General features: G+C 40.1%; 1 protein-coding gene across 2 annotated transcripts in view; it reads left to right on the plus strand.

Annotated features, from left to right (window-relative positions):
• LOC133452761 (phosphatase and actin regulator 1-like) overlaps positions 1-15,968 on the plus strand; it is a 44,602-nt gene that overhangs the window by 21,180 nt on the left and 7,454 nt on the right. For both annotated transcript variants that reach the window (XM_061732370.1, XM_061732369.1), the window contains exons 3-8: positions 5,776-5,856; positions 6,847-7,050; positions 7,516-7,855; positions 10,116-10,321; positions 11,279-11,435; positions 14,817-14,872. In XM_061732370.1, coding sequence (XP_061588354.1) covers positions 5,776-5,856; positions 6,847-7,050; positions 7,516-7,855; positions 10,116-10,321; positions 11,279-11,435; positions 14,817-14,872 — 1,044 coding nt within the window. The remainder of the gene's footprint in view (positions 1-5,775; positions 5,857-6,846; positions 7,051-7,515; positions 7,856-10,115; positions 10,322-11,278; positions 11,436-14,816; positions 14,873-15,968) is intronic.

Raw genomic sequence — 15,968 nt, forward strand, 5'->3', positions numbered from 1 at the left:
GCCTTTTTATCAGAAGCCACGGCTATTATTGAGCTCTTTGGTTGAGTTTTGGCTCTCACCCTCACACTCTCTGTGAACTGTGGGGTTTTAGTCAGATACAAACAAGCTGATGAAATATGTTTTCCCGCTTTCAAATCGATGCTTGACTTTTTGACGCTTTGATGTGTTGCAGTAGAGTGTCTACTTGATAAAACAATCATGGAGATGCCGTGTCCTCATTGGGAGATTTATGCATGCCCCGTGTTGGCAGCATCTCCCCCCGTCGTGGTGAAAGACAATCAAGAGCCGAGCAACAAAAGATGCATTTTCTATGGTGTTAATACACAACGGAGCTGAGAAATTGCTTTTGTTAACCACTTGTTTTGTTTGCGTAATGCTGCTGCCTCCAAAATAATCCAGTTGCCGCCATTGTTCTGTGCGATTCTTTTTGATGGCTGATTATCACTTGCAAGTTCTCACTGCGTCGTGTCTTAAGTTCTGTGTCGTTTTAAAATTTACTGGTGGTCTCAGGCTGCTTCTACTTTGGCCAAAGTGACCCCGTTACACATGTAAGATACTCTGTCGCTGTCATTTTAGCATGAAGCCCGAAAGCCGCTTTTGCAGCTTCTGTGATGAGTGGGAACTGGCCTGCATCTCTGCAGCACAGTCGATTTTGACTGGCAGGAAGTGGTGCAGGGGATTATGAACTCTAGCTAAGTCAACGGTGCTTCTACTGAGACGTAAAGCTGTACCGATCAGTGACTCACATGACGATGTATGTATCATAGCGACAGACCCTCAGAGAGAATTAGCACCAAACTCTGCAGTTGCTTTCAGCTCCTCAGAGATTCATCCTTTTTTATTCTCTCTTTTTCTTTTTTTGTTTTACCAACTGTTGGCTCTTTGTTCTCTCAACATCCTCTCCTCCAGCAGCAGCGAGCTGCCTTTTCTGCCAGTGTATTGAGTGCATTTTGTTTATTTTTTATTTTTTGCCTCTGCGGTTGCCTGTGACACCTAACTGTTGATAATGTTCCCTGCATCAATAGGGAGCAGACCAGCCAATGGCTGCGCAGATGTTGTCACAGATAATTGGATGCTGAGCACTATAGAGGATTATACATGTGGTGTGATATTAATTCCAGCTCTGGGAGACTGTACTCTTCACCTCAGGAGAGTTGGAGGGAGGGCCTGACAGTTCTCTTATCATGCTGTTTTTTTCCTCTTACAGCAAGCTTGTATCAGAAAGAGATCTAACTATGCAGAAGTTTATCAAAAGAACAGGCAATTGGTACTCCCGTGTTATCTTGGTGTCTATTTTTAATCCTATTAGCAGATTTCCCTTATGAACAGCAGCCATCCATGCAAAGCTCCTCTCTGATTATTTGAGTAATTCTTGATGTAAACGAAAGATTTCAAATTTACCAATTAATTATTATACTTCTCGGAAAGGAACGGCACATGTCCTCCTGTCACAAAGCCTGACGTGTCCTTTTATAGGGATCAGGTTCGTGTTCAGCCATGCCAAAGTTTCTCGTACATGACCCCTTAACGCTTGAGTTGCTCATTAATGGAAGAATCCACGAATTTAACGTAGTTTTTGTGAGGCTCCGAGAATTGCCTCAGTTAAAAGGAAAAAAAAAAAAAAAAAAAGCCTCAACTTTGAGCTACTGAGCCTCAGGGTTGGTTGGATGTGTTCTGACTATCTGGGTCACTTCACAGTGGAAGGTTTTTTTTTATTTTTAAAAAATTTTTTAATTATAAAAAAGTAAGTGCAGTGTTCTCATATTGATATAGCTCGTATATGCCAGTTTCATTTAATATGCTCTCAGCTGAGTCTCCCCAATGAGTGTCTAATTCTTTCATCTTAGTACAGATTTGATTGGACCAAGACCCCTTTTGGGCCAAAGCAACCATCTAATATACAGTATCTAATATAGAAGTTGACTTTTTGTTAGTCTCGCTGCTCATTCAATTTATACCTTGGTGTAATTTAACATAGAGATTTGGTAATCTGGTGCCCGGCTTGAAGTTATGCTCCCCCATCAGTCAATTTATCCTCCTTTATTTCATAAATACACATTGTTCATCAAATCTGAATATTCTTCTCAAAGCTTTTGAGTTAATGGCATTGCATAAGTGTGTGCACCCCATGCAATAGCAGTTATGTCATAAAGCTTTGAGTAATTGCTTTTCCTTTTTGGATGAGGCAGCAGTATAATCCCGGAACACATTACAGGCCAGTCTGGTACTGACCTCTTGTCCCGGGTTTCCCCACTCTGGCATGCAGTTGGAGCCGATGTTTTAGAGCTTTTTCAAGGAGATCACTATAATGCAGATTAGGGATGTCTGACTCTCATAAATGGTGATTTGGGCAAGATTTTTGTCAGAGTGAATCCCCATCGACAGATTTGGATATGAGGAAAATCTTTTATGCAGGAGGATGCTGTAAGAAAGGACTGAAGTTTACAGACACATCGGAGACTTCCTGGTGGAAAAGTGATTTTTTTTTTTCCTAGTTCCCGCAGTTCTTTGGACAACTCTCTCTATCAATAGGACTATTTAGTATCCTTGATATACACAGTACTCGAGTTGAGGAGGGATGGCATCCCCCCTGAAATAAAAACGGTCCAAATCATCCCCCCTGTAAAACTGCCACCCCCCCTTTCCATCCCTTATGTCATTTCATCAATGAATATGGTTTTACTGCTATTTCAACATTTAGAGTCATCACCTGAAAAATAACTTATTTGACAATTTTCACCTGTTTCAAGTAAATTTTCACTTGAAATAAGTAGAAAAATCTGCAAGTGGGACAAGATTTATCTTCTTATTACAAGCAAAAAAAATCTTGTTCCACTGGCAGATTTTTCTACTTATTTCAAGAGAAAATCTAATTGAAACAGGTGAAAATTGGTGTTTTTTCCAGTGATGAGTCTTGTTTTATGTGTAATGAGATTTTTTTACTAAAATGAGAGATTTTAACTAGAAATAAGACAAATGCTGCATTTAACTGCTGCTATGTCATTCCTGCAGTATTTCTGCAGGTGTTTTGGTCAGTGCTATTATTTGTTATATATTATTTGTAATCAGCACAAATTATCTGTCCCCATATGATAAAATCCACCATCCCCCCCCTGATTTTTTTTTTACAACTCGAGTACTGGATATACATGACCTCAGTCAAATTGCAAATATTGACTTTGATTTTGATTGATTTTAGTGATATTTCGGTCAGTTACACACATACACACGTTTTGCTGCTTAACACATTTCTAATGTAGATTTGTTCTCAGTCTGGCTCATCTCTAAAACTTGAATGACAGTGTTTTATATTTAACATTTGTTCACCTTAAAGAACTCATAACGAAGAATACTGTTTGATACTACAATGCTCTGCTGTGGTATTTAAGGCAAAGGAATGTTATTTACAGATTTGCTGTCCCAAACATGTCTTGGTCTTTGGGACTCTGGATTTTTAAATCTGTGTTGTGACTAAGGACTAATGAGGTTGCAGTGCCAGTATCTCCGCAAAAGCGCTCTGAGGCTTTATTAACATTGAACACATCACCCTCCGATTGAGCAGGGAGAGTCAGGGCTCCTGGGCTATATCAAGCACAGATGGCAGAAGCTGTGATCCTCCGCGTAAGGTGAAGCCGAGGTACAGACCCTGGAGGGAGTCGGCTGTGCACTCTGCTCGAGTGTTCCTGCATGTCCTTATTTTCACTATTAAGCGGTTCCCTTTTAAATGGTGAAGTTTTAAAATGTCCAACATGATCGTTAGCTGCGTTCATCCAGCCAGCTAGTAGGAAAGCTGCTTAGAATTTTTACATGTATTTATTGTATTTTAAGGAAAAGTGTTGCCGGATACTTTTAATCTTATTTAATCAAGGGCTGTTTACTTTTAGCTTTAACTGCTCAGAAGATGCATCTGGTTCTTTAAAAGATTCAGGGATTGAAAGGTTAATCTGAAATGCATAAAACTGGACAATTAGTACTGTATTTTTACTATATCATCTGGTGTAACGCATGGTAAACCAAAAGGTCTGTGACTCGGGCAGCTGTGATCAGCGAGCCCAATGTTGGGAACTTCAAATATCACAAATTGATTGGCATAAATGGATATCTTTCATAAATGGGCTGACACTCGCCATTGACTATTGACTGTAAACTGTGTTGGTCAGGTCAGCTTCGGCAGCCTCGGACAGCGTTGATAGTATTATAAATGCGCATTTCATAGAGCTCTGACCAGGTCAAATCTATTTCCCTGACTGCTAAGCTCCTTATATATCCATGGCTACCAACAGCTATGACTGTTCAAGGAGCTTTCAGCACCAATTTAATACAATGAGGTAATATTTAGCTTTTTAGGCTTTTCAGATGCTGGCAGTGTTTCACTATAAACTGTGTATGAACGGATAAGCATGAGGACAGCATTCAAACAAAGGAGGCCATGCCATGAAGTGAAATACCAGCGAGGGTTGCTGTTCCAAGAGGCTGGCTCTAATAACACATCTGTCCCAAGCCCCAACCAAGTCCCATATCAGGAAATACTCGCTTTATAGATGTTAGTATGGTGTCAGTCGCTAGATTTACTTTTTCTGATTGATGTACTTGAGGAGGCCCTTTGAAAAAGGGTTACATATTTAAATTGATTTTGAGCTTTGAAGATGCCAGTGCTTGTCCAGCCAGGTTTCAGAAATCCCTCCATCTCCACTGTCTTGTCCAAATATGGCCACTCTTGGCTCCAGGTTGGAGACGGCAGACTGCAGAAGTCTGGTGATCAAAACTAAGGTTCTCAGACCAGTGAGGGGCCTCACAGGGGCCATGTCCCACTCTTTGATTCAGGCTCTGCATGTTCAGTGGCTACATATGTGCAGAGCTGGGTAGAGTAGCCAAATAATTGCTTGAGTAAAAGTAAAAAAGTACTTTGTGAAAAAACTACTCAAGTACTGAGTAACTGTTGAGTAACGGCTAATTTATTTTTTAACACAACCATTCAAACAGACAAAAGTACAAAATAATGATCTTCAGGCAAATTAAATAAATAAAATAAATTAAAATGAATAAAAAATTGAAAAATAGCTTAAATTAAAATAATCTTAAAGTGAATTCAAGTACTTTAATAAAATAAATAAAATAATAACAGAATAAAAAAATAAATTAAGCACAAGTAGCACAAAATTTCAAGCCTTTGTACTTTTCTTTTTTAACCAGGCAGAACTAGAACAAGCCCATGAACTCATAGAAACTCTGTGTGTGTTTGAGTCTGTGTATATGTGACAAAACATGCAAAAACAAACATTTTTCCCAAAGAATCACCAGTGATGTCATGAGATTGACGCGTACGCGGATAAAAGGGATAAAAGAAAAGTAACGAGCTCAACGTAGCCTAATGTAGCGGAGTAAGAGTAACAGTTTCTCCTTCACAAATCTACTCAAGTAAAAGTAAAAAGTATAGTGATTCAAAACTACTCCTAAAAGTACCAAATTTCCCAAAACTTACTCAAGTACATGTAACGGAGTAAATGTAACTCGTTACTACCCACCTCTGCATATGTGGTACATGTGAAAGGTCCAAAAACCCCAGTTAGCTTCTTTACTCCATAGGACATACTGTATATCTGCAACTGAAATGTATTTCTTCCCGTCCTTAATGTCATCATTATATAAGTGTGGAGTAAGAAGTGCTGCACCCACTTCATGGACTGCTGATTGAAACCTTCAACTATCTGCATCGTCTTCTGGATCACAAGTTGTGGAGATATCTTTTAACATTTTTGTTCTTTTCACCTTCAGCTTTGGAGAGGAAGATGTCACTGCGACAGAGCAGAGACGAGCTCATCAAGAGAGGGGTGCTGAAGGAGATCTTTGAAAAAGGTGAGCCGTTTTATGTTGCGACGGTGTGATTTAAGTGGGGCTGTCCTGGATTGAAGTGGATACTTTAAAAATAAAAAAAAGGAATATAAGGAGTGTAATGAAATTGGAAGTTCTCTAGTGTTCGCCTCCTCATTAGTCGGTAGTCTCTGATGTTCACTCTTAAAGATTTGACATGGGGCATCAAGAGATATAATCTTTCATTATAGGGGATTTTGTAGCATTTCTTAAACTCTCCCTTAAAGTCTTTTGATGTTAATATGACGAGCCTAAGATATCCCACATTCAAAGTTAGATTAAATCTATATTTGAGTCCTGACAGTGGGCTGCCTCAGGAAACAAAAACAAAGTCGGAGCAGCTGTAGAGGTCCACTGACTCATGGTAAGAGATGAAGGGGGGAGATAAAGAAATATGTGGTCTTTTTTTCCTCCAATATATTAAGTTACAAACTGGGCCAAATTCAATACAGCAGGAACCTGCAGTCCGTCATCTCAGTAAGTGAACTGATGTACAATCCCTCCTTCAGAGCAGGACTCAACAGCAAGGCCTTTAAATGGCCTGTGTGTATTAAAGCTTATTGCAATGCTTTATTTTATAAGCTTGAAATCTTAAGTTAAACCAAGAGAAAAAAAATTGTTCTAGTTGCATAAAAAGAGTATAAAATAAACCTTTTTATTAATTTAGTTTCATAGTTTTTCTGTTAAACTGCCAAGTTGAAATATAATTTGGGAATCAGGGGCGCTCACCACAGAAATGCATCACTTTTTGGGAAACTTTGTGATTTGTCAGCATTAAAATATGATTGTTTAAAAAAAGAGTTCTGGAAAACGACTTCTCTGCTATAACTTCATAATCCGGCATGAGCTGATTTTCAAAAGCTCTGGTGGTGTTGGATGGTTTTAACTGCAGTGATGTACTTGTGCGGTCAGACAGATTTTTAAGTGCTGACGCTGACAAGTTTGTTTCCATCTTTCTTTTTTTTTTTTTTGTAGCAAGCGTTGAATTTCGATCCTCAGTGGACGGCAGCATTTGCACTCGGGAGCCCTCTATTAAGACGTCGATGATCCTGCCCACCAAGAAATCTGTCACGTATCCAGGTGACCATCAGGAGACCTCCATCAAGCCACCGCTTTACCACAAACAGCCTCCTGCTCTCCCGCCAAAGCCTTTCTCTCGGATCCCAAACCACAGCACAGGTCAGTTGCAAGTTTTCCTGGCTCAAATCACCCAAGGAAGAGTTTTTCTTTTTTTTCTTCAATGGCTTTCTCCTTTAATGCAGTGTTTACTGAATTTACTGTATTAATTACAGCACTCATTATTGGGACGTGGCTTTATTAACTCTGGCAGTTGACACGCCCTCTGTGCTGTTTCTTTGAACTACCTGCGTTGGCACTCGTGTTCATGGGATTATGTCAGTCTCATTAAAGTCCCCTGTGGTTGGCTCAGATGGGCGCTGCCTGTCACTGTCAATCTGTCAGTACAGAGAAGTGGCATTACTCTAGCCTAATTCCTCCCCCCTCTGCATTGACGTCTGAGGCATGTCTAATCATCGTTGAGCTCTGTTTATCTGTCTGCACTGGCAAACTGCTTTATAGATGCTACGTAATGCAGTAGAAATTCTCAAAAGTCCTGATTTCTGTCCATGTTATTCCCCTCTCAAGATTCTTCCCAGCCAGTGAAGTTGCCCTGCATGCCTGGGGGGAAGCACTCTCCACCTCTGCCTCCCAAGAAAGTGATGATCTGTGTGCCTCCAGGGGGGCTGGACTCCTCCCAATCTCCGTCCCCTAATCCCCTCAGCACGTACCCACCAAAGTGTGCCCCTCTGCAGGGTCTGTCATCTCACCACGGCTCCCTGCTGCCCTCCCACCTCACCGGGCTGTCTGGGTTTCACCAGAGTCACGGTCACCCGCTCCAGCTCCAGTACGGCAGCCTCCACGCCCCCAGCCGCATCATCGAGGAGCTCAATAAAACCCTGGCGCTCTCCATGCAGAGGTTTGAAAGGTTGGTAGCTGTCAGCACTAGGTCATTAAACCTAATTGTGTGAAAGCAGAGACGGATTATGGATTTGTCTCCGTCTATCTGTCAGTCTGTACATCACGTTTCTATCTGAGCTGGATTTTGATAAAAACTTATGTGGTTGTTAGGGCTGGGCGATTTTGGAAAAAAATAAAATCCCGATTTTTTTTTTTTTCTGAAAACACGATTTTCGATTTCGATTTTTTTGGTAAAACTACAAAAGACATAGGAATAAATTGTTTCAAATATTTTATCTTTATTTTTAAAGAAAAATAGCAAACAAATTTCCCTATTGGGAATGAAGTGCAATTGAAAGATACTGTAAATCCTCCTTGAGTTTAGTAAAGTGACAACATTTACAATTTTCTTGACCAAACAAAGATGACTAGACGAGCTCTGTCTGTAATGCAGCCAGCTGCAAAAAAGGAAAATCGATTTTCCGATTTCCTTTTTCTAACATCGTTTGTGATTAATAAATCCGATTTAGATTTAAAATCGATTAATCGCACAGCCCTAGTGGTTGTGTATTAATAATTTATAACACTGTAATAACACAAGTGGATCTCATGTAACAGGTAGTTTTATCCCTGATTTTTCTTTAGTGTCTGCTTCTAGACAACAAAGAATTATTTTTGATTATTGCGTGAGCCTGATTATTATGATGAAATGCATCTGAAGAACTAAAAGGTGCCACCAAGACAGCAATAATGATATACCTTATTTCGACTTCAAAACTTTACAAATCATGCACAAAGCAAATCATCATCAGTTGCCACAAGACATCCAGAAGTTGTTTCAAATAAAAGAAAATAAACACAATCTCAGGGGAATATGTAATTTTAAAAAACAACATGTACGAACAAACATCAAAACCCATTGTGTATCAGTGAAGGGAGTCAAATTGTGGAATAACTGTAAAGATGAAATGAAATCATGCAAATCACTAAGTAAGTTTAAACAAATCTTTAAAAACACTACTCTTAATGGATACAAAATGGAAATGGACACATGAACTGACAACCAATGACCAAAGTGCCTTGCTCAGCTGAACCACTTTTTCTTTTCTTTTATGCTTTTCTTTAGAAGTTGTGTGAAATGAACAAACGGTAAAAACAGAACATTAGAAGGGGTAGGACTAGAAAAGTATTTTGAAACTTCATCCTACACCCTTTCAAACAGGAAATATTTATTTACATATAGATTTGTCTCTTTAATTTGCTTTGTTTTGCTTATGGTTTTCTTTGTTGTTCTTTGTTTTTTTTGTTTTTTTCGGTATATACATTTTATGCATTCTGATTATTTTGTTTTTGTTTTAACCTGTTTGAATAAATAAATAAATAAATGAAATGAAATAAAATACATTTCTGGGGAGAGGCCTTCAGTTTGAGGATAGTGCAGCCTGTTTAGAAGCTTTGACTTTTGTAGCAACTTGTCTTCGAAAATATTCCGGTGTTATTGAGGTCGCGTCCTGCCAGCTCTGTTGCGCTGTTGTACAGGTCTAAATCGGCACACTGCCTCACAGGGCAGCATGGCCTAATTTTGAAGTAAATGTGTGTATGTGTGGGCACAAGTGCGTGGAGTAGGCGTCCCTCCAGCAGTTGGCCTGACATAACATGACCAGCTGCTCTTGACAAGAGCCCAGTTTCTTTGCGTTTGGAGAAAAAAGAGAATCTGTAGCGGATTGGACATTACGTAACCTCTTATATTAGAATTTCTATTTAAGCAAGGATAAGGAAGTAATGCTTCTCACGTCGCTCACAATATCATTAGTTAAGCATAAGGTTCAACTGGGCTTTTGTTGAAACTGACTAACCTGTGATGGCTCCTGGAAGTAACGTTTATTGTTTTTGAATGGGTTTAACCTATACAAGATCCATACTCTGTTACTCTTCTCTTCTTCCGTGTTGTTCAGAGAATTATACAGAGCTGGGTTTGTATTTTGGCTGCAATCGTACTCTACATCTCCTGTCCATTTTAGATGTGGATTAAAAGCCCACTAAGCCATCATTATGTGCTGAACCAGAAGCCAGAAGTCCATTTATTGTTTTAAGCTACATCCAGTCTCTGGGTTGAGAAGGTCTGCCAGGGTTTTTCTATCAATAATATAGAGATGATCTTTTCTTCCTTTTTAAAGTGTTACTGAGGCCAGATTGTTTGCAATGCGTTAATAAAAATAAAGGGTATTGCATTAATGGTGAGTTTTGGGTCAGAACCTTCATGACTTCTCTCTTTTTCACTCCTGCAGCTCTGCCCTGCATGTAGGTATTCAGTGCGCTCCCCTGGACAGAAGAGAAGTGCCATCCGTGATCATCGACTACGAGGATGACAAGGAAAACATGCCCAATGAGTGTGACTATGAAGATCTGCCCAGCTTGTACAAGGATGAGGAGGATAGTGTGGAAGATGAGGAGGAGGATGATGATGATGAAGATGATGATACCATATTTACGAGTAAGTGACAGCAGCTTTGGAGTTGTCAAATTATCCATTTAAAAGTTGCACCACTATAAAGAATCAGATTGGCGTGCGTGCGTGCGTGCGTGCGTGCGTGCGTGCGTGCGTGCGTGCGTGCGTGCGTGCGTGCGTGCGTGTGTGTGTGTGTGTGTGGCTTTCTGTGCATGGAAAGACTCTGTGGGTTACAAAATTCTCACCCAAGTGACTTCGGTATTAAACTTTGAGTAGTCATATCCGTTAGAGCAGATTAGGCTTTTACAGAGGGACACCTTAAAGGGGACCTATTATGAAAAACAGGTTTTCTCTTGCTTTAACATATATAAAGGTGTCTCCCCTCAGCCTGCCAACTCAGAGGAGGAGGAAAGCAACCAAATTCTGCAGTGTCTGTACAGCCACCCGGATGAGCCGCCCAGTGTCATGTGACTTCTACGAGCCGTTCAGATAGAAACCACGCCCACAATTAACTCCGCCGGCCGGAGCTTCCGCCATTTTTTTCGTAGCGGTGTATCGCGTCATTCAGGCAGCCAATCAGCACAGAGCCTCATTATCATAGCCCCGCCCACTCAGAATCCCTCATAGAGAATGAGGTTAGAGAATGGGAAGATAAAGACATGGCTTAGAGGCTGAATTTCTCATTTATTTAGCAAAAACAATCAAAAGCTTGTTTTTAAGACATTCAAGGCCTGTTTAAAATAGGTATTAGATGCCATAATAGGTCCCCTTTAAAGAGACATTGACTAAAATAGAGCATTTTGGGAAGTTTGTTTTTAAGGAGCTGGAGAAATGTTCAGCATGAGGAGAAATTCTGCCGTTTATTTTCTTCAGCGTACAAGCATGTATATCCATTTATGCAGACCCCCAAAAGTAGAACTCTATATTTGTAAATCAGTATATTATGTGCTTTTGAACATATTGCCTGTAGCTCCTTATGTGTTTTTGATTGGGGTGTTTTAGGTTCCCTGGCACAGAAGGTGCTAAGAAAAGACTCTCTGGCCATCAAGCTGAGTAACCGTCCATCCAAAAGAGAACTGGAAGACAAAAACATCCTGCCCATGCAGACAGATGAGGAGCGGCTGGAGTCGAGGCAGCAGATAGGCACTAAGCTAACCAGGTGAGACACGTGCGCTCTCCTTCCTGAAATACACTTACAACCCCTACACTTTTGAGCTGTCTTTTCTGATTTGGATGTTTCTGCGGCCACTTTTCCAACAATTGACGAGTGGCCGCCGTGGCCGTCAGCCGAATCAAGCACTCTTGTTTTGTTTTATGTTGGGCTAAAGGAACCGTATGACTCACTTTAAATCTAAATGCTTTATCTTGTTAAGTAGTCTCTGAAAATGCAGCTGACCTAATTTCAGAGATGCACCCCCTCCCTTTCTCTCTCTCTTTTTTTTCTTCCTTTCTCTTGTCTTCTCTCTAGCGTGCTATCACTATCTCTCTCCTGTTTCTTCCTCCTGCCTGACTTCCTCCCTCGCTCACTGAATCACCACGGTGATGCATGTGCCAAACCATCTCCACCAGACTCCTCCACACAGCATCAGCACCACGCAAGCCTTTTTCATACCAGCTCTTTTGCACTCACATTTTACACTAGGCCCCTCCGTGCACAAATCAGATGGAATTTGCATACGTATATTGAGGTCATTAATGAAAATTTTAGTAGCCGAGCAGATAAAACAACATAAAGTTGTCCTGCTAATTTGCCTTGACTTTCTTCTTTGAACATAATGTGGTTAAATATAGGGGGAAGTAATGTCCACCAAGTATATGTGGGCTAAAATGAAGGCTTGTATCGCACAAAAAAGATGGGGAGGGAGGAAAATATTGCTGCAAGGGACAAACAGTATTATCTAGAGACATTGGCACACAAGCCAGTATTCCCCACTGTGGCTGGAACACAGTGCACGTTCCCAGAAGGTCTGCCTCCTCTGCTGTCATGTTCCCAAAAAGCTCTGTTACAATGTCCTCTGTACAGTATCATCGGATGCACATGTTCCTTTATCATCCTTTATTACCAGTGGCATTGTGTCCTGTAATGTGGTTGCTTGTGCCGGGCTAATCAGAATTGATTATGATTATATTTCTAGGACATGCTGACCTCATCTCAGTTCTGTTGACCTGATTCCCTGGAAAACCTCTGGGAGCAAATTAAAGCACTTTGGTTTTAACCCCGGAGAATGAAAGCTGATAAAAGTTAATCTGTCTTTGGCAAGGAGTTTCTTTTTCACAGACTTGTCATCTGTATGCACTTCATATGCGTATACAGTTGCTTGTTTTCTTGCTAAAGCTGAATAAAAGCAAGCATATCATCCTTGGAGGACATGAAACTAAGGGCAAAATTTTACTTTTTAACTAAGAAGGTAGAGTTCATAGTGAACAGACTATGCATTAATTCAACAATAAAGGTTTTTTTGTGCCTTTTTATCACTTGGTATCTGAATATGTCACACAGAACCATCTGGAAGCTGTCCATGAAAGCTTGCTGGTAAAGGTCAGGCATGTAACACCTATAAATCACCACTTATCAGTAATTAACTTAGGAAACCTTCCTGCCTGACAGAGGAAAAGTAAGAAAAAACAACAAAAAAGGTTGCAGCATCTTTCTTTGCCCTTCATCCAATGAACAAATAATCTTCAATAGGGGTACAGCTGCAGGAGCTGAAGGAGATGTACTGTATGTTGTATATCACCACATCCACAGCAGCTGCCATAAATCCACAGGAGGAAAGATTCCAACTCCCAAATCATTGCATTTGCACGGGATTAAAATGTTGCATGATCCGAAGTCTTTCGAGTCATGGTAGATAATTTGTGGCTGAATCAATACATTACAAACTGAATTTAACATTAAACTTCACCAACATGAATCAGATGTCCTTTGTGATTACTGCGAATTACATCAAGTCTTCAGTCTTGTGTGAAAAGTACATTACTGACATGACTGACGTGAAGTCATGTAATTATGATACTTTCCAATCGGAAATTATTATTTCCGAGGTTCGTTGTTTGTTTTTTGGGGTTTTTTTTTTAGACAAGTGACGCTCCGAGGTAACAGACCAGTTTCGTTGATTTAACTCTTTGAAAATTATCAAAACCTGGATGGCCGAGAGTCAACACCAGCATCTGGATATACAGTATATGGCCCACGATTGGATTTCAATTGGCCTGTCAGTTACTTGTTTTTGTTTGTAGCTGTAGTCATTCATGCCTCCTAAAAACACAAGACAATAATCTGTTGGGAGTTAATCTGTTCATCGTATCTCCTCTGATGTGACATAATATAAGAACATGTTGTGCCCTTTTCCTTGCGACTTTGTTTGCACAGTGGTAGGATTGTTATGAAACCCTTCAGCTGGCTTGTAGAGGTGTCATGCACACATTTGCTCTCTTCAGTCTTCAGTGCTGACTGGGGTTTTCTGGTATGAATTATTGGATTGCATGAGTGGATTATCATGGAATCATTGATTTGATAGGAGAGTATTTGGGAGGTTCAAGAGATTGAATGTGATCCAAAAAGAGAGAAAAATAGATACACAATATCGCCTGAAAATTAGCTGGGATAGGCTCCAGAGGACCCCCGTGACCCTGCAAAGGATAAAGCGGGTATAGATAATGGATGGATGGATGGATAGATACACAACAGAGTTGATGTATCCATTAAATACATCTCACATTAGGAAAAGGAATAAAAAATTAGGTAATCTATATTTAACACGGGTTGGGTTTACAGAATTACAATATCAGTTTTACCCTAAATCCCAGTGTTGTCAGTTGTAGAAGTTGCTGGTCCTTGAAACAAATTCCTGCGAAGATGACTTTCCTGGCATTTGCTGTCAACCCAAAGAATTGAATTCTGGGTAAGATATGGGGGAGTAACCAGCTTTCCCTGAACTGCACTTGTTAACCTCTTTAGAAACCTCACTAACAATGTTACCAATGGGCACGTCTCAGATCTCAGAACGGGTTTCACTCAGGGATGTGCCGATAATACACTTTTGCTTCCGGGTCATTTGATTCTGAGTATCAGCCAATACTGAGTCCTGATCTGATACTTTAGCGAACTACAAAAAAGAAAAAACAAAACAAGATCTAAAAAAGAACAACTAACAATTCCCAAATTTCAAACAAGAGAAGCTGCTATAGCCGTACATTTGCTGTGCAATTTGACATTTTTCCAAGGGGCCTGATTCAAGCTTGCTCTACGTTTACGTCAGCCAGTGTTGTCAGCCCCTCTGTAAGGAAAGTAGCTATTGGCTTTAAAATTGTCTATAATTGTAATCGATGCTGCAGGAGTGAGCGATAAAGTCGTCGGTAAGATAAAAAGGAAGTAAAAAAAACACTAAATATGTTTAAAGCTACAAATTAACTTTCTTTTGCCCATTTTTTTTTTTTAATTCTATTTATTTATTTTTCCCCCCAATACCAAGCCTCCTCTTTTGTTCCCATGCTGCCTCTGCTGTTGTATTTTACACATTCATGTGTTTCTCACCAGGCGCTTGAGTCAGAGACCCACAGCAGAGGAACTAGAACAACGCAACATCCTCAAACGTGAGTGTCAAACATTTATGTACTTAACATTATTTATCTAAAAGGTGCAAAAGGAAGTGAATATGTATGAATGGTTTGACAAACTGCCATATACCATTGTTGCAGTGCACAGACTTTTATACGTGACTACTTCATGCAGATCAGCATGTTGATTTTGCAGATTTAGTTATGTGAGCAGCACACATCGCTCTCTTTATTCTGCCTTCATCTGCTGTTTCATATGAAGGAGGCAGGCAGGCAGCAGGGCTCCCCGAAGAGTCGTGTCTAGAGAGACGGGTTCTTAGCTCACACACAAGCAGTATCTGAGAGAGGCAGTTTTGTTGCCTAGGACTCTTCGGCACTCACATCAAAGACCGACCTGCCAGCAGTTCCTGCTTTCCCAGAGGCTCCTGCATGTTTGGCAGAGTGCAGGAAGAAAGCACAAATGAGTATCAAGTACACTTGCGCATGTACAATACCAAGGTTAAACAAATGGGACGAACAGGAACTGCCTATGGATACATACTGTACATGTTCAGCACAAGGAAAACTGGTGTTTGTCAGGCTTCGGCAAACGTAGGCAGCGTTCCAGTTTGGATCTTCTTCATGGTGTTTTTTCTTTTTTTACACACATCATCTAGTACGCTTTAGGTTTTTATTAACATAATGTGAATTTAAGACATGTTTAAGGACACAAAACTTGATCTGATTCATATTTTTCTTTTTTAAAAGAAATAGAGGTTTATTTCTTGTCGCATCCCTGACTGAGGGGAAATGGAAATATTTTTCCCTCAAAACTCATTAATCCCCAGAGGAAAGTTAGATTGTTGTAGTATGCATTAATTTAAAAAGAAAAATTTAAATTTGAAATTAATTAACAGTATGGTGCAGTCCATGGTGGACAGGATGTATTTTTGCAGACATGTTTTCATTAATCACATAATACCGAATTCCTGACGGTCCTGATTTGTCTTCATCAAAACTCGAATTGCTTTCTTTTCACTCCTGCCCTAACTTATTGATATTCCCTCTCCTAATTTCTGAATTCAGGGAGTATTAGAAAGCTCAACTTTTCCCATGAATAAACAACTTTGCCATTATCGTTACTCATCATAAC

Source organism: Cololabis saira, chromosome 10 (genome assembly GCF_033807715.1).
Source record: "Cololabis saira isolate AMF1-May2022 chromosome 10, fColSai1.1, whole genome shotgun sequence".
NCBI lineage: Eukaryota > Metazoa > Chordata > Actinopteri > Beloniformes > Belonidae > Cololabis > Cololabis saira.